This window comes from Mauremys mutica, chromosome 17 (assembly GCF_020497125.1).
Source record: "Mauremys mutica isolate MM-2020 ecotype Southern chromosome 17, ASM2049712v1, whole genome shotgun sequence".
Lineage (NCBI taxonomy): Eukaryota > Metazoa > Chordata > Testudines > Geoemydidae > Mauremys > Mauremys mutica.
The window spans coordinates 22561406-22585962 of record NC_059088.1 but is presented as its reverse complement, the minus strand read 5'-3'; the positions used below and the strand labels follow the sequence as shown (position 1 = coordinate 22585962).

Here is a 24557-nt window from a genome sequence, read left to right as displayed (position 1 = left end):
GCACCCCCATCACACCCTCCCCTACACACACATACCACCCACAGTCACACTCTCCCCTACACACACACAACCCCGCAGTCACACCCTCCCCAACACACACACACAACCCCTGTAGTCACAGCCACACAGAACCCCCTGTCACACCCTCCCCTACACACAGACACACACAACCCCGCAGTCACACCCTCCCCTACACACACACAACCCCGCAGTCACACCCTTCCCTACACACACACAACCCCCGTAATTACACCCACACAGAACCGCCCATCACACACTCCGCTACACACACACACAACCCCCGTAGTCACAGCCACACAGAACCCCGTCACACCCTCCCCTACACACAGACACAGACACAGACACAGACACACACACACCCTCACAGTCACACCCACCCAGTGACTCTCCCGCTCTCCGGGGCCGCCTCCATTTCCCGGCAGCCCCGCGCGCGGCTCGTACCGAGGGACCGGGACCGGGTCCCCACCCCGGCGGGAGGAGCCGCTCGCTCGCTCGCTGCGGAGCCAGGGCCCGCTGCGGCCGCCGCCTCCTGCCCCGCTGCCCGCCCGCCATGGAGCGCTTCGTGCGGAGCCGCCGGGCCGCCCTGCAGGTACCGGCCGGGGCCTGGGCTGGGGCTGGGGCTGGACGGGGCAATGGGGGAAGCGGGAGGGGGGGCTGTGGAGGGAGCAGGAGCTGGGGGGTGCAGGAGGGGGCACTGGGGGTGGGGGCTGTGGAAGGAGCTGGAGTTGTGTGGGGCAGGGGCTGGGGGGTGCAGGAGGGGGCACTGGGGGTGGGGGCTGTGGAAGGAGCTGGAGTTGTGTGGGGCAGGGGCTGGGGGGTGCAGGAGGGGGCACTGGGGGTGGGGACTGTGGAAGGAGCGGGATCTATGGGGGGCAAGGGCTGGGGGAAGCAGGAGGGGGACACTGGGGGGTGAGGGGCTGTGGAAGGAGCCGGAGCTATGGGGGGCAGGGGCTGGAGGGAGTTCGGGAGGGCATGGGGGGCACATGGGGACCAGAACTTCATATCTGGCTCCCACAAAGCCTCCCCTCCATCGCCCCCCTCACAAGCCCCAGCTCTCCCCCCTGCTCCCTCAGCCTTGGTGACCCCTGAACCTCCCCCTAGAACCACACAGCCTGGTTCTGCCTCTCCTATGGCCCAACCCACCTCCCCCACTTGCTGCTCCCCAGCCCGACCTCCCCTCCACAGCTTGCCCCACCCTCACCCCTGTCCATCGCTGTCCCCCCACTTCTCCCTGATCCTTTAGTCCATGGTCCCCTTTGCCCCCCAGCACCCACCAACCGCTGTCCCCGATTCCTCCCCCCATCCATCCATGCCTGGTCCTTCAGCTTCCTCCATACTCCTCCAAGCCTCCCCATGCCCCCTTCAATTTCTGCTCCCCCTAACCCCATGGTCACCCCTCCATGCTGCCCTCATGATCCTCCATCTCCCCTCATCCTGGCTCTGGGACTGGACTGGGATCTAGACTGAGGTGCCCAGATGCTGCAGGGATGGGCACCAATGGAAGAGCCTAGTTTGATGTAGCCCATTTACACCTGCAGAACTAGGACAAAGGATACCCAAGGATCGAAGTATTTTCTGTTTGGTGATGGGACTGAAACCAGAACTTAGCAAAAAGTATTCGTCCCGGAACTGACCTTATCCCACAACCTTGAAAATCACAGTGCTCTGATTACTATCCTGCTTTTCCCCTGCCCCTGCGGCTTTTCAAAATGGTGTTAGCAGCTGATCTTTCCTGATCCAGGAGAGTTAGAGACTGAGGCTGGCATCTTCAGAGGATCCTTACAGGGAAGTTAGACTCCCAAATCCCATTGACTTTAAGTGAAAGGTGGGTACCAAACTCCTTTCAAGTCCCTAGGAGAATCCCCGCCTAAGACTTTCTGCTACTGGGTGCTGGACTTTGAAGCACTGTCTGCTGTCTTATGATCCCGTAGAACCAGTGACCGCTAAAATCATGGGTGAATTTAAGTAGAGAATGAAATTTAAGCAAGATACACCTTTAAAGTGACTTACCAGAGATTATAAAAAATATATATACCCACTTCAAATCAATTTTCCAGTGGCATCTAGTTCAGATGTTTCATGTGATGCTGGACTTAAATTCTACCACCAGGCTAGATGTTTTGTTTTGGTGCTAGTTCAAACTGGCTGTTGCATATCCTGGACCCATATAATTTCCTTTACCTGTGGACCTGTTGACTGACAAACATTATGAAAACAGTTTGAAATTGTGGAAACAAAGGGGCTGATGTTTAATGTTAGTGTGTTTGGGCAGGGAGAGGGAGTGTCAGAAGTGGATGCACGAAATGACCCGGTTTTTGCCCTTAGGGAGCAGCTGTTGTTTTTGTTTCTTTAGCATTTTCAGTTCTGCTGTGATGGGCAGCTGTGCACAGTGCTAAAGTGAACGTGTTAGTGTCAAAATAAGAAGTGCAGGAAATAGAGGTGATAAAGACCTGTTCGAATTTAGTGTTGCTTTGTCTGTATTGTAGACTTCTCTCCAGGAATGAAGTAGACCTTGGCTGTAACATTTTAAAAGATAAATTTTAGAAATTAAGACATTTTAGAAATTAAGCTCCACTAATTTGAAAATCAGCAAAAGTCTAGCTTGTTAGTTTACATGTGATCTCTGCCCAGGCTATAAACTCATGGTAAGGGCGAAGTTGTGTGTCAGATCTGAGACTTTACTGCACTGTGAGTCTAGAGAGAATTCTCTTTGCACTGGGCCTAGGGCACCCTCACCAATTTGTAACTGTCCAACAGCAGTCACGGGCTGACAGCTATGTATAATGTGGGGCATTCTGACCTGTGAGCAAAGTGGCAAAAGGACAGATTTGTGGTTAAGACACGTGACTGCGAGTCAGGAAACATGGGTTCTGTTCCTGCAGCAGATGTCTCCAGTGACCTTGGACAAGTCTCTGGGCCTCAGTTTCCCCATCTGCACAACACCTCCCTATTGCACAGGGCCGAGGGAGTGGAACATCTGACTATGTATATCTTTGCAGCAACCAGAGAGGGGTTAGCATAGAGTGCTGTGAGCACTAATTAGTAGGTTCAAAAGGACCCTATGGATGAAGACATGTCAGTCAAATGAATATGAGTGGGCCCTCCTTTGGGGATTCATTCTGTCCTCAGGGCCTTGCTTGTCTTTTTGAGGCCTACTACTTTCTTGCTTTGCTTATGTGGAATAAGTTAGTAAGGCTGGGATATGCAGTAAAACAGGCATCACTGGCCTCTGAGGTGTTTGGGATGGTGATATACCTGAGAAGCTTGGGGATGTCATGATTAGCATGAACCTATCGGCTAGAGCATAATCCAGGTGGGGAAATACAAATGGAAGATTGCCTGCCTCTTACAATAGAGTCTGTTTCTTCCCATTTCCCCAAGTGTGCCAAAATTCCAGTGAAGGCAACAGTTCTATGCAAGCAGGTTTGATAATTGCTGAGTGTTTCATTGCAGTGAGTTTTAACATCCGGATTCTGTTTGTGGCCATGACACGAGTTTGTGTTTGGGCAGAAATTCTCATGCCACGAGCTCCAATGTCTCTCTGCATCTGGAAAATGTCATCCATCTTATTTGGTCAAGGGATAAAAAAATAATAAAAGCCCCAAAACCTAGATAACATGATACAATGCTTTTTTTTCAGGGACCTTCTAATAGATGCAATGGAGAATTAGGTCACTCAGCTAGCTACAGGCTGTGGTAATATCAGTGTGCTTGAGGAGCAATGGAAGATATGAAAGACAGAAGAGCCTTGTCTATTTTGATCCTGCTTACTATGCAATTTAAATTACATTTCTCCTCTAATAGCTTTAGATTTCCTAACCAGAGTGTAGCGCTGTCACGTTTATCTACACTGATACCTTGTTATGGTAAGGAAATTATAGATGAGTATTTTTATGCAGTTCTTTGAGCTAGTCAGGAGCCAGTAATATGTTTAATCTCTCTCTGCGCAGAGGTGTAAAAATATCAACTGAGATTAAAAAAAAAAATCTACTTGACATTTCAATATACGGTAGAACCTCCCTATTTCTTGACTAATCCCCAGCTTTGATTTTTCTTTCTGAAAACCCTCCTCAGTTCTTGGGGGTGGGGGGGGAATGAATAGCAAAGCTAATGCAGTGATGTGTTTTGTTACTAAAACTTACTGCTATTACTTGTAGTATGGTAGCACTCAGAGATCAGGGCCCCATTGAGCCAAGCACTGCACAGATACTGAGTAACTGAGATGAGGGGCCTGTCGTATCAGCTGCTGCACGCACACAGAGTGACCGAGATCAGGGGCCCATTGTGCCAGCCGCTGCGCGCACACACACAGTAAGAAACAGTCCCTGTCCTGAAGAGTTTACAGTCTAAATAGACAAAATGTGGAAGGAGAGGAAGAAGATTATCCCCTCTTTGCAGATGGGGAAACTGAGGTGCAGAGCGATTTAAGTGACTTTCCTAGAACCCAGATCTCCTGAGTCCCAGTCTAGTGCCTTAGCCGCAAGACCAACTTTCCTCCCCACAGTTACAAAGTGCTATGAAGAATTATCCCCACTTTCCCCAGTGAAATGGGTAGGTTAGCAACATGGTGTCTTACCCATTCCAGGAGCGGCTCATCTTCCCCAGTGTTGAGTGCGTGTTTTGAATGCTAGGCCATGGACTGAGTGCGTTTCACATGTCTGCCTCCAAGGGTGTTGCCATCAGCAGATGCCCAAAGAACTCTTGAATTAGTGCTAAAACTGCCATGTTGCGATCTGTCTATGCTCCCTGCGTCCGTCCCTGGAGGTGCTGCTTGGGGTGACCCTGAAGCTGCTGCCTTTTGGCTGGTGACACTTGTGGGAGAAGCGCGGGGCATCTATAAAGTGAGTCAGGCATTCCCATTTTCCCGTCCCATGGAGGTTCTGCTGCAGAGCAGTCCCCCACCTTTCCATGTTGCTAGAGTCTTGAAGGCAAGTGACACTGTATAAACCTACCTTCCAGTGCTGCAGTGAGGAGGGGAGGGCTGGGACACTGACTCCCAAAGAATAGGACTTAACTTTTCCTTTCTCCTTCCCCCCCTCAGCTGCCTGGCATCATTTCCTGTGCTGCTAACCGACCAGCCTGCTCCTCTGTGCTGGGTAGCAGAGAGGACCTAGCTGTGGGACTAAGGCCTTATTTAACACAAGGGTTTTTAGCCAGTGCTGTATCACACTGTGTTCACTGCCTCGGGCCTGATTCTCCTTGCTCTGCACCGTGTGCAATCACTGACACCGGTGCAGGTTTCAGTATAGGGTATTTATTTTTCGGGGCTGTAAAAATGCAAGGGGTGGTCAAAAGGAATATTCTTCCCTGATGCACAATTGACTTCATGTATGCTGAGGTTATTTTTGCCTTCCCCTGAAGCATCAGTGATGGGCTACAGCTGGAGATGGGACACTGGACGGGGTGGGCCAGTGCTCTGAGGTGGTACCAAGAATCCTTTTTCTTAGCCGCCTGGCTGATGGGTCCTGCTCACATATTCAGGTTTGGAAGGAATTTCCTCCCTATGGCACGTTCCACCTAATCAGTACCCTGCCATTGGTGGCACCTTGGTGGTGCACAGTTTAGTCTCCTGAGAGCTGAAATGTTTTGGTTTAGTCTTTGGGCTTAATACTGGGGTGTCTGGGTGAAATGTGTTATACAGGAGGCCAGACTAGATGATCTAATCTAGGGGTCAGCAACGTTTGGCACATGGCCCATGAGGGTAATCTGCTGGCGGGCCGCGAGACGTTTTGTTTACATTGACTGTCCGCAGGCACGGCCCCCTGCAGCTCCCAGTGACCCCGGTTCGCCGTTCCCGACCCCTGAGCTAATCGGTCTCTTTCAACCTTAAACTCACATGAAACTATAAAAAAAGCAGCATGTGTCTTTGGTTCTACGTGCTCCATGATGCATGGTTTGCTCTAGGAAGCCTCCTTCGCCCCATCGTTAACGTAAATCATTACCCAGCTGCTAGAACCGTATTTCCCTTCTGTATGGTCTCTGCTGGAGTTGCTCTGTTACCAAAAGCAAATGGACCTGGCAGCCGTACCCCGGCAGGACTGTTTCAGACCAGGGCGGAAGGAACCAATTCAAAACTAAAGGGCCCTCACAGAGAAAGTTCCACCAGCTGCACCATCTCTCTGATGGGAGTGGGGAGTGCCCTGCTCTGACGACATCTGTGGCAGTAGGACCTGGGGAGAAGGAGATTGTTGGTAAATAGGTCCCTAGCCATGTACCCAAATCTGCCTCGCTGCTGAATCAGTGTGGTGTAGTAGTTTATACAGACTGTGCACTAGGGTGAACGTGGCCTGTATGATACACATGCTGCATTAATGTAAGACTTCGTTTACATCTGCACTAGGGATGGGCATTAGCATAACTACTCCGGTGGCTACAAGCCAGGCCATGGACAAAGCTTCAGTGGTGGGGCATAACCTAAATGCTGACCTGGTGAAGGGGTCCCCTTGTTCTAGAGATCAAACAGAACGCAGAGGGGGTGGAAGTGCCAGGAGCCGGCACAAAAAGCTGCTTTCTCCTGGCCTGACGAGCTGTGCTGGCTGCAGAGAGGAGCTGGTAGGGTGAATGCAGGGTGGGTTTTCTTCCATAATAACTGTTTGTTTGGGGCTGCACGTAAACAAGCCTCTGTGTGCGGCTCATTGAGTGCGGCCTGTTTGCGCCGAGCGCGTCGATGATGTCGTCGGGCTGCTATTCGTGTGCGTCTTTGCCTGCCGCAAAAATAAGTCTGCTGCATTTGCTTGAGACTCACCTGAAGTCGCGCTGCTGCTGGGCCCGCACATTAACACTGCCTGCAGGCTGGGTGTGAGAAAATGCGCGTTACCTTTGCAAGGCTTAAAAAAAAAAAAAAAAAGTTGGCCAAGAGAAAAGGATGCTACAAGCTTGAGCGGCAGCGTGTCCCAGTGGGATAGCACATTGAACTGGGCCTCAGTAGTCCTGGGTTCTAATCCTGGTCCTAGCTCTGCCAGTGACCTTGGGCAAATCAGCGTCCTGTTCTCTGCCTCAGTTTCCCCTCCCTTCCTGTTTTGTTTACTTAGGCTGCAGGCTCTTTGCAGCAGGAACTGTCTTGGGGTCAGTGCCTGACCTAGTGGGGCTCCGCTCTCAGTGCAGACCTCTCTAGGCTCTGCTGTAAATAGCTCTGAATACGACCCCAGCTTGCATTGGTGGGTCTGTGACCTCCCTTCATCAGAGCTCTTCAGACGATTCAAGCCCTCTCCAGTCCCCTGCTGGGTATGTGTTGTGTGTGTATATATAGCGATGCTACTGTTTCTGTGAATTACCCCTTCGAATCGCTGAGGATTGCACTGTGGGCAGACAGTAGCAGCGATTTTGTCTCTTGTTGGGTGCAGACTTTTCAAATAGACACCCTCCCCCACTGGGCTCTCGCTAAGGGTATGTCGACCCTAGCTAGCGTGGTTAAAACCAGCAATGAAGACATGGCGGCATGGACCCCCATGCAAGCTAGCAATGCGACCGCATACCCAGGGTCCCTGGTGGGCTTGTTCCAGCCCGCACTGAAGCCTGTGTCACTGCGTCTTCACTGCTAGTTTTAGCTGCAGTCACACCTCCAGTTGCAGTGTAGACATAACCTCTGTCTTTCCCCGTTGTTCTCCCAGACCGACATTCTGGCATTCAGCCCCACGGTGTCTGTCTGCTCATGGTGTACGGAGAACCTCTGGTTTAGTTCGGCAGGTTGTTGGCCAAGGCTCTGTGAGCCCCTTGGCTTGGGATCTCTCTTACTTTCCCTGCAGACGTTCCCCCCCGCAACTTGTTTTTGTGGCTGTCTCTCCAAAGTTGCCCTTCCCTGTCGGCTTCCCCTTCCTCTGTCAGTTTTGAACCCAAAGGATGAACGCAGCGCCTGAGATAAGCCTCGTGTTCTGTTGGTATGAATGAGTCAAACCTTGACTCAGTTCCTCATCAGCAGATTCTGCCAGCACCACAGGTCTGCACCATTGGCATTTTCTATTTACAGTTGCAGAAGTAGCTCAAAAGTGAACTGTTTTCTTTTCTTGTGCCCCCAACCTTCTGTATCGCACAAATTAGGAATATAGGAATTGCGAGACTGGGTCTGACCACCATCCCCGCAGCATCTGAGCCCCTCCCAGTCTCATGTACTTATCCTCACAGCCCCCTTGCGGGGCAGGGCATGGCTATTATCTCCATTGTATGGAGGGGAAACTGAGGTACAGAGAGGCGAAGGGGGAAAAGTGCTAACGCACCCAAGTGATTTATTCAGAGTCGATGAGGTTTGGACTCTTCGGTGTCTAGGTCATTCTTAAAAATGGGAGTTAGGCTCCTAAGTCACTTAAGTGCTTTTGAAAATGTGCCACTAAGTGAATTGTGCAAGGAAGCCTGAGGCAGAACAGAGACTTGACCCCACATCTCCTGAGCCCCAGGCCAGCATTTTAACCACTGCACCATCCTTCCTCTCTCTAGCCAGCTCACTGTCCTGTCTCCCATGGAGGCCAGTACCAGCTGCTTCAGAGGCAGATGCAAGCCACCCTTGCGGTGGGATGCTACGGAATAACCTGCTTGTAAAGGAATTTTCTTCCGGTCACTTTCACTTAAAGTCAGTGTATGCCCTGAAGCAGGAAGGTCTATTTCCCTTCCAGTCTTTTCTTTAATCCCACCTAAAGTATCTTTGGAGGCCCTCATTACCAGTATAAAAATCCAATCCTTGTGAATCTGACTGAGCTGTTCACCTTGCTGAAATCTTGTGGCAGCGAGTCCCACAAGCCGGGTGCACACTGTATACAAATAAAACCATTTCCTTTCCACAGTCTTTAACTGGTTGCCTTCTGCTGAATAATGTCCCTTTGTTCTTGTGTTCTGGGAAGATAACTAGGACTATCCCAAGTTCTCTTCTCTCCATTGTCTGCTATTTTACATACTCAATCATATTCCCTCTCACATCGCTTCTGGAAACGAAACCATCTCCGCCTTTTCAGTCTGCATGTTTTCCCATAAGGCCCTCTCTGTTCTAGCAATCTCCTCCTGGAGATAGCGGGGCCAGAACTGAATCCAGTATCCCAGGAAGAGACCTACCATTGCTATAGCTATTACTATTTGGATTGCAGTCCCAGGATCTCAAATCGAGATACACCGGGTGTTATAGAAGTGAGTCAGTGCTGACTAGGCTAAAGCAACCCTCCTAGGGTCATGGTGGTGCAGTCGTTGAGTCAGGGTGGGGTGTCTTTGTACAAGATACACGCTTGCCCAGCCAGAAGGTCTGGGCTGGATGCAGAAGTTACTGGGTGAGGTTCTGTGCCCGGTGGTATGTAGTAGATCAGACTAGATGATTGTATTATTTAGATGGAATGACCATTTTAATGACCCCCCCCCAATCCATTCTGATTCCAAAAGGTGCTAGTGTGTCTCTTACAATCCTGATGGCTCAGACCCATCATGTTGATTTAATGTGTTTGCAGGAATGGCTGGGACATCGCTGCCATTCCCAGCTAGCGTGAAGGTAAATTAGCTTTGAAAAGGCTGTATACATCCCTCTCCAAGGCCTTTGAGTGCCTTTTAGTGCAAATTGCTTGTGCATTTCTCGGTGAGGCTGTTATCTTTCCTCCCTGGGGCCATATGCTGCTGTTTTGCATGTTCGCTCGGTAACATGCAGCTCTTAACTCTACTCCATAAATGCACTATCCCAGCCTTGCTTATCTAAAGTGCTTGGCCAGCCAGGCTTCGAACCTGGCGCTGAGTGTGTCTGCCTGTTCTCTTGATAGTAACTGGGAAACGGATGCTGCCTCTTAGCATCTGCGGGGAATGGCAAATAGCTTTTAGGGAGCTGGTGCAAATCTGCCTTGTTTGCTGTCTGGCATGGAGGGCTTCTTGGCTGCTGCATCCATTTGCTTTTGCAGGTACCAAATGCTTCATTCATAAGTGGTCACCGAGACCTAGCTACCCATGGGTAGTTTCCAGGCTCACTTTTCATTGGCAAGTTTCAGCACTGTAGCAAAAGGGCCAGTGTAGAGATTGGAGCGTCAGAGCTTGCTCCAAGAGGCCATAAGCATCTCAGCCAGCCCTTCGCCCCACATTCACGTTGAACCTCAAACATCTTGGGCCTGGTTCTCCGTTTGCCCTGCACTTTGTGCAGTCATGTACGCCATTGTAAAATGCTGGCAGGTCAGCATACTTGCACTGTTGTAAATGACTTCATGGCAAACAGAGAATCATGCCCCTCAGTTTTAAACTCCCCCCTTCATCCCTTTCCGTTTTCCTTGCATCTGAACTTCTGTCTGCAACCAGAGGAGCCTGCTTATCTTCCCATGGGCACTGGTCTAAACTGGAGTTACACAAGAGTAAAAGTGGCGTGAAAGGAGAATCTGGCCCAGAGCTTGTTCCTGCAGCTCTCTTTGCACATGTCCCCCCTTTAAGAACCAAAGAGAATCGTTAGCAGCTGGAGATTTGATTGCGTCTCTGAGTAGCCGGTTATGGGCCTGCTGTGTTAGGAGCACGCAGTGCTGAGATCTGGCTGCCTCTGTTTTGTTATAGGCTGCCGGAAACCTTAGTCACTGTACCTTTTAATTTCTGTTTGTTTAACCCCCTTGTTTTTGCATAGTTCCCCTTTCTGAAATTAAATGCTACAGTGTTGGGCTGTTGAGGTGTTCTTCCCACCACAGGGATGTTAAATGTTGTTATATTATGGTCACAAGCGATCCTGTTATAGTTACCTCTTGGACCAGCTTCTGCACTCCACTCAGGACTAAATCAAGAGTTTCCTCTCCCCTTGTGGGTTCCCATATCAGCTGCTCCAAGAAGCAGTCATTTAAAGTATCGAGAAATTTTGTGTCTGCATTTCGTCCGGAGGTGACACGTTCCCAGTCAATATGGGGATAATTGAAATCCCCCACTATTATTGAGTTCTTAATTTTGATAGCCTCTCTAATTTCCCTTAGCATTTCATCGTCGCGATCCCTGTCCTGGTCAGGTGGTCGATAATAGATCCCTAATGTTATATTCTTATTAGAGCATGAAATTACTATCCATAGAGATTCTATGGAACCTGTGGATTCATTACTTAAGATTTACCCACAAGAGTTTTTCGGGGCCCCTGGAGCGGGGTCCTTCACTTGCTCCGGGGGGTCCTGGAAAATTCTCGCAGGGCCCGGGCCCCCGGAGCTTCTTCCGCTCCGGGTCTTCGGCAGCAATTCGGTGGCAGGGGGGTCCTTCCACTCCAGGACCCGCCGCCGAAGTGCCCCGAAGACCCACAGCGGGGAGTCCTTCCGCCCCGGGACCCACCGCCAAAGTCCCCAGGCCCCCTGAATCCTCTGGGCGGCCCTGCTCCACTTTGGTGCTCTGCTTCGACTGGGGGAGGGATAGCTCAGTGGTTTGAGCACTGGCCTGCTAAACCCAGGGTTGTGAGTTCAATCCTTGAAGAGGCCACTTAGTGATATGGGGCAAAAATTGGTCCTGCTAGTGAAGGCAGGGGGCTGGACTCGATGACTTTTCGAGGTCCCTTCCAGTTCTAGGAGATTGGTATATCTCCAATTATTACCTTAACAGGGATGGGGAGGGAAGGGAATCTCTCTGTGCAAGGGGGCATGTGGGGAAATTGGGCTGCCGACCACATAGCACTGAGACCAACGCATGCTAGAGCTTGCTTAAGATTCATTACTTAAGATAGAGGTCCTGGATTTCAGTCTCTTCCCTAGCAGACTAAATTTGGAACCCAGGACGTCTCTCCTACCCTTCCCTATGTCATTGGTACCTACATGAGCCACGACCACCGGCTCCTCCCCAGCAGTACACATAAGTCTATCTAGATATCTCGAGAGATCCGCAAGCTTCGCACCAGGCAGGCAAGTCTCCCAGTCATCACAAACCCAGCTATCTAGGTTTCTAATGATTGAATCTCCCATTACTAACACCTGCCTTTTCCTAGTGACTGGAGTTCCCTCCCCTGGAGAGGTAACCTCAGTGCGAGAGGCAACCCCAGCACCCTCTGGAAGGAGGGTCCCAACTATGGGAAGGTTTCCCTCTGCTCCCATTGACTGCTCTGCTTCCCTGGGCCATTCTTCCTCCTCAACTGCGCAGGGCCTGTCTGACCAGAGGTGGGACAATTCTACAGTGTCCCAGAAAGCATCATCAACATACCTCTCTGCCTCCCTTAGCTCCTCCAGTTCCACCACCCTGGCCTCCAAAGCCCGTACGTGGTCTCTGAGGGCCAGGAGCTCCTTGCACCGAATGCAAACATACGCCACCCGCCCACAGGGCAGGACATGCTGCACTCAGCGCAATAAACTGGGTAGCCCCCACTCTGCTGCTGGGCTTCTGCCTGCATTCTCTCCTGCAGCTACCTAGTTAATGAAAGGGTTTTGTTTAAATCAGGAAGTTTTGAATCTAGTTTAGTTTACGGGTTTTAAAGAACAGCAAGTGAACTTTGCCCCCTTCCAAACTCCCTTGCGAAACTCCCTGTTAGCAGCCCTGGTCGCTCACTGCTTTATAAAGCCCTGGCCTTCTTGATAGCCCCGCCCACTGACTAAGGCTCAGCCAATTAACAGAGGCTTCTAGCTTTCAACTGCCAGCCACAGCACAGGGTCCTCCAAACAGACAGACAGACACAAGCTCAGCACACAGCAAGTAACCCCCAAACACAAACAACACACTACAGCCACTCACCCCAAGGGTCCTGTGTTTGCTCCTCCTTCCCCTGGAGAGCTCCCTGTGCGAGACTCCCTGTTAGCAGCCCAGCACGTGGGAGTGGGTCTTTTTCCCGTGCCAGCGGCAATGGGCCTGCTCTGCTGGGATTCAAAGCCTCCTGTCTCTTGGCAGGAACATGTCCAGCACAGGCAGGAAGTCCACGTGGTGCTGGGGAATGAATCGTGCGACCTGGATTCCATGGTGTCGGCACTTGCCCTGGCTTATTACTTGGCAAAGGTGAGTGTTGCCCTGAGGCTGGGCTCTGCTTCAGGGCTGCCCAGAGGGAGGGGGCAAGTGGGGCAATTTGCCCCCGGCCCCGCGGGCCCCCACAAGAGTTTTTTGGGGCCCCTGGAGCAGGGTCCTTCACTCGCTCCGGGGGGGTCCCGGAAAACTCTCGCAGGGCCCGGGCCCCCGGAGCTTCTTCCGCTCCGGGTCTTTGGCAGCAATTCAGCGGCAGGGGGGTCCTTCCACTCCGGGACCCGCCGCCAAAGTCCCCAGACCCCCTGAATCCTCTGGGTGGCCCTGCTCCGCTTTGGCACTCAGCTTCGGCTGTGGTGGATTTAACAGGGATGGGGGAGGGAAGGGGATCTCTCTGTGCAAGGGGGGATGTGGGGAAATTGGGCTGTCGACCACATAGCACTGAGACCAACGCACGCCTGAGCTGCTGTGTGATGCCTGGACCCACCCTGGGCCGTGCTCTCCGTAGCCAAGGCCTGCTGCTAACTGTCCCTGTGGTTCGCTGCGTTGTCCTGCAGACCTCTCTGGAGTCCAAGGCGGTATTTGTCCCCGTGCTGAACATTCCCCGCTCGGAGTTCCCCCTGCGCACAGAGAGTGCCTTCCTCCTGCAGGAGCAGCAGATCCCTGACAGCTGCCTGATCTTCCGGGATGAGATCGACCTGCATGCACTGCACCGGGCTGGCCTCCTCTCCTTGACGCTGGTCGACCACCACATCCTGCCGAGGCAAGTGGAGAGGCAGTGCAGGGGATTTAGGAGATAGGGGACGTGGGGTTGTGCATGTCAAATTCTGGCTCTGCCACTGACCTACTCAGTGACCTTGGGCAAGTCACTTCTCCTCTCTGTGCCTCAGTGTCCCCATCTGTAAAATGAGGCTAAGGACACTGAGCCATCTTTTTAAAGTGCTTTGAGATCTAAGGATGGAACGCACGATACGGCAGCTCAGTGTTATCATTAAATCCCTGGTGAGGGCTCCAGGCAGGATGGAGTGGGGAGTAAATGATAGGCGAATGAAGACGTTATTATTTGTATTGTGGTAGAATCCTGGCCCAGGAACCTGTTGTACTATGCACTGTACAGACACAGAACAGAAGGACGGCCTCTGCCCCAGTGAGCTTGCAATTGAAGTAGATGAAATTGCTTAGTCTTATAAACAGAGGCACTGTCTTGTCTATGGAGTGGATGGCATCCTTGCTGGATTATGCAAGACAGGTGCACAAGGGCAGGTGGGAACCCCTAGAGGAGCGAGTGACTCGCTTTAAAATATTCCCAATCTTGCTGTTGGCTCACGTCTCATGGGCATTGGGGAAGAGACGGGTCTTTCCCAGGGACAGCTCTCTGCACACGGAGGTCAGCATGGGACAAGGCACAGAGAGCTTGGGCAGGGTGGGCTGTTACCCAGCAGAGTGGATCTGACGTCCAGACGAGTTCATGAACCCTTCAGCTTCCTTGGGAGGAGCCGGGAGAGTTCTCGTGGCTGGAAGGGGCCTATAGACAGGAGCTGCGGCTTCCCCATAGCTGCTCTGCATCACTGGGTGCTCGGGGAGGGTTTTGCTAAAGGGGATAAGCAAACCTGATATGAGCAGGCAGGTTTGCACAGCATTCCCCTGCGTCGCTGGGAACCCGAACACGATGGCATTTCCCCTTCCTCTTCTACATGCGTGTCTACCATCCTTTCCTGTGCCCGCCTCGCCACCACCCTCACCCCTGCCCACGCTCTGTGGATTGTCTCCCGGCTACCCTAACCTCACCCCACCCCCTCAGTTGCCATACCATCCTTTCCCTGTTTAAGGGCTGAAGCCCCCCTCCCCTTGCTGCAGCACCACCTTCAGCCCAGCGCCTTTGCATGTGCGTGTCAGTATATTTTCAGTGTAGAGGAAATAAGCCCCCCGCATCAGCCTTTTTTTGGTTCGGGGAGCAGGAAAAGAGCCTGAGAGAGGAGGAATTTTCGGTCCATCCCCAGGGTGATGCTATAAATACACAATAACGCCCACCAGGGTGCACCATAACGCCCTTGGATGCTCTGGGGTGGATGGTGACGCCAAAAGGACAGGATCCATCCCTGGGGTGATTCTATTGACCCTAAGTCCCTCTTTTTGGGGTGGGGGGAGAAACTGCAGAGAGAAACGCCTGGGGACAAAACCTGGGCCTTTCCTGGCCTGCATCCATCTCTCCAGAGAGGGGCGCTCTCACGGGCGGCGCCGCTCACTTCCCCGTCTCACCCGCCCAGTGGAGATGCAGCCCTGGAGGAGGCCGTGATCGAGGTGATCGACCATCGGCCCCTGGAGAGGGAGCCTCGGTGCAGAGTCACCGCGGAGCTGGTGGGCTCCTGCGCCACACTGGTGACGGAGAGGATCGTGCAGGGCCCAGCGGAGCTGTTGGACAGACAGACGGCCGCCCTGCTGCGTGGTGAGAGCAGTGCTAGCTGACTTTGGTGTTCGGGGAGGGGTGTAGCGTTCTGGGGCGGAGACCCACAGCCGCAAATATCAGGCCCGTGCCCCAGGCTGTATCCTGCTGGCTGTAAAACCGACCCCTAAGCAGCAGCATGCTCAGCAGGGCTGCATCTTCACCAACCCAGGAAGCAGCAAATCCTGGACTCCTGCAAGGCCTGTTTACTGCAGCATGGCTTTGCCTAGGGGAGATATTCCAAAACACCTGTCTAGAGCCAGAGGCTCTAACTCCCCGGCTCATGTCTAAGACCACAACAACTGTGTATGGTCTCTGTTTTCTCGCGGCTTGGCTCACAGCACACTGTGTTTCTGTGTCAACTGCTGCTCCCTTTGCTTTAAAGGTACAATAATTCTGGATTGTGTCAATATGACTCCAGAAGCTGGGAAAGTGACTCCCAAAGACACTCAGTACGTGGCCCTGTTGGAATCCAAGTTCCCAGACCTCCCAGCGAGGAGCGTCCTGTTTGAGGCTCTGCAGACAGCCAAGTTCGATGTGTCAGGTACCAGCTTTTCATGGATTGATGGGGGATCAAATGGGATGGATGGGGAGGGCAGGGGCTGAATGGAGCTTAGATAGTTGGAGGCACTAAATCAGACACGTATCTGAATTAACCTGAAAACAGTCCAAGAACCCACCTAGCAGTGTGGTCAGAGGGTTGTGTGTGCGAGCGCTGTCTTGAGTCTTTTGGAGCATCAAAACTCAAAGCTCCCTGGAAGTGATCCGAGTTCCCGCTGGGAACGAATGTCCCTCTTCACTCACGCTTGCCCCTCTCGTTTTTCCAGGGCTCACTACAGACCAGATGCTGCGAAAGGACCTTAAGGTGCTGTCGAGCGACGGGCTCGTTCTTGCCATCAGTGCTGTGTACGTGACGCTGGAGGTAAGGATCAATACAACATGGGGATACCGAGGTGCGGGAAAGTGAAGTGACTTGCCCCGGACCACGGAGGGAGGCGGTGGCGGAGCTGGGAATAGAGCCCAGGAGTGAAAGCAGCTTTCGCCTGCTGGGTGTCTGTGCATTTTGCCATTTAAATGTTAACCTGTGCAAGTGGGAAGAAGCTGATCCCAGGATTGGGAGCTAGGTCTCCTGGGTTCTCTCCCTAGTTCTGCCAATGAAGTGGGGATAATGCTGCCCATCTACCTTGCAGGGCAGTGGAGGGTTTTCTATCTCTCTGTGGTACTTATCAGTGTAGTATCTGAGCATCTCCCCTCACAACCCGCCTCTGAAGCAGAGCAATGCTGTTATCCCCATAATACAGGTGGGGAATTGAGTCACAGCGAGGGAACTTGCCCAAGGTCACCGAGCAGGCCAGTGGCGGAGCTGGGAATAGAACCCAGGTCTCCTGCATCCTAGTCTGTCGCCCTATCCACTAGACCCCACTGCTGCCAAATAAGCATCCCTTCTCCAAGGAGCCTGCAGTCTGAACAGTTCAGGCAGAGCAGGTGCATGAGACAAGTGGGTGGTGCTGGGGGCGGGGAGGAGGACAGGGTAGTAAGACGGGCAGGAGCTGGCAGCGTTGCCTGCCGTCCTGTCCCGTCGCGTGCCTGTGCCTTCCGGACTCTGACGCCGATCGCTGTCCTTGCCTAGGCCTTCCTGCAGCGGCCTGGCTTGCAGCAGGACCTGTGCGCCTTCTGCCAGCGGCACGGCTACGGTGGGTTGGTAGCCATGACGATATCCTTCAACGAGCGGAACGAGCCATTCCGGCAGCTCGCGGTGTACAGCCAGCACCCGGCGGTGCGGACAGCGGTGAGCATAGTCGGGGCATGCCGCCTGCCTGCCTGGGCTCTGCCCTCAGATTCTCAAGGGATATTCCAGAGCCGGGCGCCCTCCCTCAGTGGCCAGTCCCGGCAGCCCATGCATATAACAAACTGAGGACACTGTGATTCCTGCCTGCAAGCACTAAATCCCCTGTTTGCACCCTGATCCTGCACTGCATTTAAACAGGTGCTTAACTTCAGTCACACAGAATCGTAGGACTGGAAGGGACCTTGAGAGGTCATCTAGTCCAGCCCCCTGCACTCATGGCAGGACTGCGTATTATCTAGACCATCCCTGGCAGGGGTTTGTCCAACCTGCTCTTAAAAATCCCCAGTGATGGAGATTCCACAACCTCCCTAGGCAATTTATTCCAGTGTTTAACCACCCTGACAATTAGGAAGTTTTTCCTAATGTCCAACCTAAACTGCCCTTGCTGCAATTTAAGCCTATTGCTTCTTGTCCTGTCCTCAGAGATTAACGAGAACAATATTTCTGCCTCCTCCTTGTAACGAACTTTTATGTACTTGGAAACTGCTATCTTGGCCCTGCTCAGTCTTCTCTTCTCCAGACTAGACGACAAACCCAATTTTTTCAGTCTTCCTTCCTAGGCCATGTTTTCTAGACATGTATGACTTAAGTGCTTTGCTGGGTCAGAACCTATCTGACTTGTTCTCATAGTGGCCCATTGCTCTAGTCTGGCCATCGCTTGACCCCGATAATCCCTGTCCCCAAAGCTGCCCCTCCCTGCCGCCCCCACCTTGGGAACCTCCTAGAAATGGAGCAAGGGGAGGAACGGGACCTTGGCTAATTGCTTCTGCAAAGAGCCCAGAGCAGAAACCGATTTGCTCCTGCTGCAAATGGGGCAGAACGTGAGAGGGTTTGGGAGCCAAAGCTTGGGATCTGAGGGTTTTGTTTGTCCAATGTAAAACACAAGGGAGCTGCCTGTAGGAAGAGCCCCCGCTGGGTATCGGGCTCTCTGGGTGCTCCTGGACTTGTGAATTCCCAGCTCAGCCCTAGTCCCCCAGATCGGCATGCTGGGCTGTAGCCTCCCTTAAAGGACCAGCACACTCTTTACCCCGCCAAAAAAGCATTGGTGACCTGTTCAGCGCCTGCCCAGTTGAGATGCTTCTGAGTGGAGTCCGGATGCAAGACAGCTTTGGCTCTGACAGCGACAGGCGCTACAGAAATCTCACAGAGGGGACTGGCGTTCCCAGCAGGCTGCTTTCCCAGAGGTTCTTCCCTTGATTACACCAGCCCCCGCCCTCCTGCGGCCCCGGCTCAGCAGAGCGCTGGAGTCCTGTGGGAGTCAGTGCCTTATGAAACACCCGCCCAAGCGCTTTGCTGAATCGGGGCCCAGGTGCACGAGCTGTTCCAGCCCCTTCCACGGCTGTCAGGTTCCAAGCACCGTCTGCTCTGAAACCTGCTCGCCCGCCTGATGTGCCGAGCTCCCAGCTGAGCCACTGGCCACCCAAGTGGAAGCAAGACCGCTTGAAAGCCCTGTTCCCCTCCCCCCGCCACCTCAGTGGGTGTTTCTAGGTCCCCACGAATCCCCCTCCTCCAAGGCTTAGTCCCGTCCCCCCACATCCCCTGTCCATCAGAGCTTGTTCATGCCACGGTTGCTCCCGTAGCCGGCGGGGTGGCTGCTGAACTGTGCCAGTGTCGGCATTCACCCTTCGGCTCCAAGGCCGCCTGCAACGCAGCAGCCCACGTGCCTGCAGAGTTTGCTTCAGTGCTTCCCAGAGCCCGGCGAGAACATACCCCAAGAGTGAGGGGGGAGGCTGTTTACTCCCCCCATCCCCAGCTGTGCAGCAACGGCTCCCCTCCCCCCCCATCCGATCCCGCGCCATCGCTCGTCACTCATTAACCGTGGTCAAAGATTTAAAGCTGTGGGAGGGATCGCGGGCTAATCGCCCGGGTGGGTCAGAGATCACGGCAGCTGAGGGGACCGAGCGGGAGACGGCGGCCTTAGAGATGGGAGGTAAGAGGCTCCTTTTTCCATCCCTGCAACCGGCTCTGCTCCAAAGGGAAACGCCCTCCGTGTGATCCTGCCCCAACGTGCACCCTGGGCGTCTCCCGCACCCGGCGCTTTGCCTCCGGAGGCTGAATCCAGAGGCTGGACTGGGCAGATACAAGCTGAATGTCGATCATTCGAACCCAGCCTGTCGTCCCCCCCGACACACACACATCTACCCTCCCAGCTGGTGTCCACTGATTGCACTTGTTCCTTAACGCTAAGCTTATAGTGCCTCTCGCTTAACCCCACAGCGACTGTGTTGTCTGGGCGAGCGTGAAACCCTTCCCTGGGCTGTGGGGGGCACGTGCGTTTTCTCTCGTTTGTCCGGCTGCCCAGGCACAGGAGCCTTGGACTCTGACGCTCAGCTACTCTAAGAAGTGTTGTTCCTTTGGAGTCCATGGGCCAGATCCCCGGCTGGAGTAAATCAGCGTCGCTCTCTTGGGATGTGCTGACTGACACCAGCTGAGGATCTGGCCCGCTGTCCAGCAGACTGAGCACCTGGGAGCTGTATCCGAGCTTGCGGGGAGAGCAGCCCTGGGATCAGAAGGGCCCAGCTGGGAGCACTGAGCACAGTGACCCCAGCTCTGGGCTCTGCTCACACCCCGGGGCCACACCTGGCTTTGCCGACGTGGTGCAGCAGAATGGGGCTCCCGCCCAGGAGCCAGTCAGTGCGAGGCAAGCTCTGTAATTCTGTCTCCCCTCAAATGGGGTAAATCCGTGGAGCTGCGCCAGCTTACCCCAATGGGGGATCTGGCCCTGAGTGTATCCGAATTACACGGGTAGTGCCCCAAACAGCAGAAATGTAAGGAGGGAACTGGGGGGGCTCATCCCAGAACAGACTGAGGGTGAGCCTCAGCTCTGGCTTTGCTGTCACTATGCATGTCATCATCCCATCCCGGCTGCGTTGTGACAGCAGGTTCAGCCTTTGGGAGGGTCTTTGGCTCCCAGCCGGCTCCTCACCCCGTCGTGTTTCTGTCCCCACTAGGTGTGTGGCGTTCTGGAGCGCGCTAACAACCCGCCCCTGGACCTCTCCCCTCTGGGGAGCCTTTACCCCAACATCTGTGCCTACCACCAAGGCAACACAGTCGCATCGCGTAAGAAAGTCCTCCCGATCCTTAAAGACTTCCTGAGGGAGCGGGGCATAACGGCTGGCCCCATGCATCCCGCGGACACGGGTTCCTGTGGCACGACGAGACCGGAGCCGAAAGACTCCTCTGCCGGTTGCGGCGAAAGCGGCGAGAACCCGGAGGACTCGGATGTGGCTGGCGAAGCGGGCGCCCCGGAGTACGAGCCAAGGGGCAGGAGAGATCCTGCCAGGTGCCCGAGGCATGGGGATGCCCTGCTGGAGGATGATGCCCCGTTGCCTCCCACCCCCATGAACAGCCTGGTGGATGAGTGCCCTCTGGACAGAGGGCTGCCCAAGCTGTCGGCGGAGGCGATCTTCGAGAAGTTCAGCCACATCACGGTGGTGCGCCCCTCCGCCAGCGGCAGCCCCGAGAAGAAATGACACCGGGGCTGGTGCCTGCTCAGGTTTCAGGGACGCGATTGCAATCCTGGCGCTCTGGGAGTAGATGCGCGGCCTCTTTCTGTGTGTGGACGAAACACGTCCCGCTGTCTGACGTGGACCCCGGCCTCGGCAATAAAAGCCAGACGCAGGCGCTTTTGTCAGTGATGCTCTGGAACCGACCTCCGTGGGGCAACTTCTCCAGCGGGGGATTTCATAGGAAAGCCAAACAAAATGCCAGCAGAGTGGCACCCCCCAGTGCAAAGTGCAGCTGCACTTTAAAGGCACCCGGGGGTTTGATCCTGGCCGGACTGTGCCCACAAGGGCGACCTCCTTCTCTGTTACAGTGATTTCTTTAAACCCTGCCCTGGCGCAGCCGCAGCCGCCTCTTGCGTCGCCGGGCCCTAGGTCATGAGCACTTGTGCCGTGTTATGTGGAAGAACGCCCAGGTCCAGCAGCCCCTGAGTCCCATTCCACGTTGTGTCCCATTTCTGTGTGCACAGGCTTACCCCGTGCATCCCCGTCGCTGGACTGGCATCGTGGGAGGGGAGATCTCGGCCCCACTCTCCTTGAACCCTCTGTGGATTTGGCAGCTTTGTTTCCATCCAGAATCCCCCTCGGGGACAGCAATAAAGGAGAGGAACTTCTCTCCCGTCTCCTCTTCCCCCGGCCCATGTGACCCAGTCAGCCATCTTGCCTCCTGTGAGCCATTGGGTCTGTCATGTACCTGCCTGACTGTGCAGCACTGTGCGTAAAGGAAAACTCTTCCTTCACAACTTCCCGTTCTCTGTGGTCGTAATTGTCCAATCCCTTTGAAACCCTGGCTGGGTAGCTTTGGAATTCCAGCCAGCCGTCCAGGGGTTGTGTGAAAGGGTTTCTTCTGAATTGGTTCCTAAAGCTCTGCCCTGGAAAGCGACTGTGAAAGGGACAAACAGGGTTGGGCAGGGTATTTTGCCGCCCCAAGCACAGCAGGCAGGCTGCCTTCGGCGGCTTGCCTGCAGGAGGTCCCCGGTCCCGCGGATTCGGCGGCACGCCTGCGGAAGGTCTGCCGAAGCCGCGGGACCAGCGGACCCTCTGCAGGCATGCCGCTGGCGTGCTGGTGCCTGGAGCTGCCCCTGGGGTTGGGGTCCTGTTAGCGAACCGGGGCCAGCCCGCCTCTGCAGGGAGGGGGCTGGGGTCTATTCCTCCTTGGGCATCATCTATGGAATTGTTACTGATTTCCAGTTACAGGTTCTATGGGGCTTTTTCTGTTGTTCCTCCCGCCACCCCGGGGTGGGTGCACAAGAAGGAAGGAGCCTGGCTTGACTTTTGGAGCCCTGGCTGAGTTTGCAGGGCTCACAATGAGGAAAAAACTCCTCGGCGCTCGTGAATTGGGCGTGTTTGTTTCCGAGTCGCTGCGAGGGAGTAACCCCAGAATCCCAGGCTGTCGTCTTTACTGTCCTGCTGGAGAGTGAGCTACCCGACCCTTGGCACGATCCGACCTGCAGGTGGGGAAAGGACCATACAGAATGCCCCAGTGCGTCCGTTCCTTCTCCCGAGGGGACTGGCAGGTGTGTCTGTGACCCACAGCTCGGGTCATTTTTACTGTCTCTGTTTAATGCCACTTTGATTGGTAAGCCAGTTGTGTTAATGCTACTGCTCACCTTCCTGGGGGCCTATTCAGTACCTAGACAGCACCTCGCATAGTTGCCCTTGGAAAGTAGCCGTTAATCTTTTGCTGATAGTTGAAAGTGACGAACAAGGTACTTTCCAGGTGGCGACTATTCATTAAACTATCGAAGGGGCCACACTATCAGCTTGCCCTTAACTCGGCCTCTCTTGGTGTGGGCTCACTTGATTTCAGGGGCGGTTTCATGTCTGTGATTCTGTGGGCCGGCAGCTCAGATTGCTTGAGGCCTTGTCCACATGGGAAATTTGCACCAGTTCAAGTTAAATTGTTTTTTTTAACCAATATTGTTAAATCAGTGCAAACCCTGCAAAAACCAGAAAATCTGGCCTCGAAATCTCTTCCAGGCTCCGTTCCTTGGAACTGGCCCTTGTCCGCCGCCCTGCTGGTGCTTTCATTGTTAAGGACAGACTTTCATCCTGGGGTGATGATTCTGGTGCACCTGGCACCCAGGAACTGGTGTTCTCCAGAATTGTCATTCTGGGCTCTCACATGATAACTGTAATGGCCTGTGACTCCTAAAAAGGCCTCAGGTACTGCCACTGCAGGTTATCAAGTAACCGCGTGTGCCCCCAAACCAGGTCCACTCTGCGGGGCACTTGCATGAAGGGAAAAATTCCCTGACCCCATAGTCTGGCCCCTGTGTAACCCCATTGTCTGTGGTGGCTGTCAATAAGCCTCGGGTGCTAAAACCCCAGACACATTCCTCAGTGTGTCATGAATTCCCCTCCTCCCTTTCGGCTTGTGAATGATCTAACCATGGTACGTCTCTGTGGTACATGCACCCTAGAGAGACCCTCTTGTGGCGGAGCCCTGAGCCTCCTACACTACAGTCTGTGTCTGTCTGTATGTCCCACAAGCAAAGGCTCAAACAGGTGGGTCTGGGAGCTGCACTGATGGACGATACCCTGTGCCTGAATCCCTCTCTATTTTGTAGCTGTAATGCTGTCTCTATGAAAGCAATGTGCATCCTTATTTATGGAGGACACCTCGAGAGGTTCAGGCTCAGAGGCTGTCAGTCCTGCAGCGTGCACCAGAAATAAGACAGAACCAGGTATGCAGGGTGTGATCTCCCTCTTTATGTGTATTGTAGTGGCATGCAGGAGCCCCAGTCACCGACCAAGACCCCATGGTGCTAGGCGCCGTAAAAACACAGAACAGAAAATCTGCCCTAAAGAGCTGGGAGGCAGAAAGGCCCTGGAGGGTTTAATGAAAGCTTTAGTGTCTTCCAGGTACAATTGGATGCTAGAGTTGGGGGTGACATTACATAGCCCTTTTCGAACTAGTCTTTGCAGCACCCCTCTGGGTGAGTGTGGTCATTATACCTGCTGTGCAGCTGGAGCAAAGTGAGGCACAGCGGGGGATGTGTCCTGCCATCGAGTTGGTGTCCACTGGGGTATGATTCAGGAGCTCCCGGCTCAGGCTGCCCCACATGGTAATAAAAGGAACCAGGATGCGTTTGCGATCCGTGGGGTAAAGAAAATCTGCTTTGGGGCAAGGGGTTAGGGAAGGGAGATATTGAACTTGTGGGGAGTAGGGTAGGGAAACTCAGTTCTATCAGAGCTGGGGTTTAATTCACCCTTGTGCAGGGATAGGGAAGCAGCACAAAGGTTAATGCATCACATAAGCCAGCAAAATTGGCCTCCACGCTCTGATTTAGGAAAGCAGCCCTATTCGGGAAGGTGCTTAAAGTTAAACACATGCTTAAGTGCTTTCCTGAATCGGGGTTGGATACGTCTTTGGAGGGGGGTGTCAGTTTCACCTGTTAATCTGGATGTCAGCTGAAGTAATATACAGTATGTAATAAAGGCAAAATAAGATGAGAAGCAGCTTTATTTAAATGGAGGGGACTGGGGCACAGTGAAGAGAATGTGGTTTGATTTTTCATCCAATGTAGCATTGTATAAATCACATTTTAGCAAGAGAACCAATGAGAACCTCAGAGTCATCGCAGTGGGTCCGTAAGCCTTTTCGGTTCCATTCTCGGCAAGCCCATCTGCGGCAGGATGAGCCGCTGTTCTCAGCTGGCAGTGCTTTCTGATGGTACAGTTTTGTTAGTCCTTTTTAAATTATTTGATATGGTAATTCCAACACTTTTGGGGTGTAGTGTTTTTACTTAGGCCACAGGTCTACTAAAATATGCTATGTTTCAAAATTAATTTCAAAATTGTTGTATGAAAAGAGAGAAATATTACGTAACCAAAGTTTTTTGTTTTTGTAATTCTGATGATCTTGTATTATAAGGATTAAATGTGTGTGCTTTCCTGA

General features: G+C 53.4%; 1 protein-coding gene across 1 annotated transcript; it reads left to right on the top strand.

Moving 5' to 3' along the window:
* Positions 1–418: 418 nt before the first annotated feature.
* Positions 419–24557, top strand: PRUNE1 (prune exopolyphosphatase 1). Its single transcript, XM_044991203.1, has 8 exons — positions 419–610; positions 12796–12900; positions 13419–13624; positions 15129–15307; positions 15690–15848; positions 16132–16226; positions 16935–17093; positions 20105–24557. Exons 1-8 carry the CDS (start codon positions 572–574, stop codon positions 20624–20626), a joined length of 1464 nt encoding a protein of 487 aa, XP_044847138.1. The 5' UTR covers positions 419–571; the 3' UTR covers positions 20627–24557.

Bases quoted from the DNA above. Each gene is read 5' to 3' on its own strand.
- PRUNE1 (XM_044991203.1), top strand. From the start codon at position 572: ATGGAGCGCTTCGTGCGGAGCCGCCGGGCCGCCCTGCAG. The intron at 12,901-13,418 runs GTGAGTGTTGCC...GTTGTCCTGCAG, and splicing joins TGGCTTATTACTTGGCAAAG to ACCTCTCTGGAGTCCAAGGC. The intron at 15,308-15,689 runs GTGAGAGCAGTG...TTTGCTTTAAAG, and splicing joins GACGGCCGCCCTGCTGCGTG to GTACAATAATTCTGGATTGT.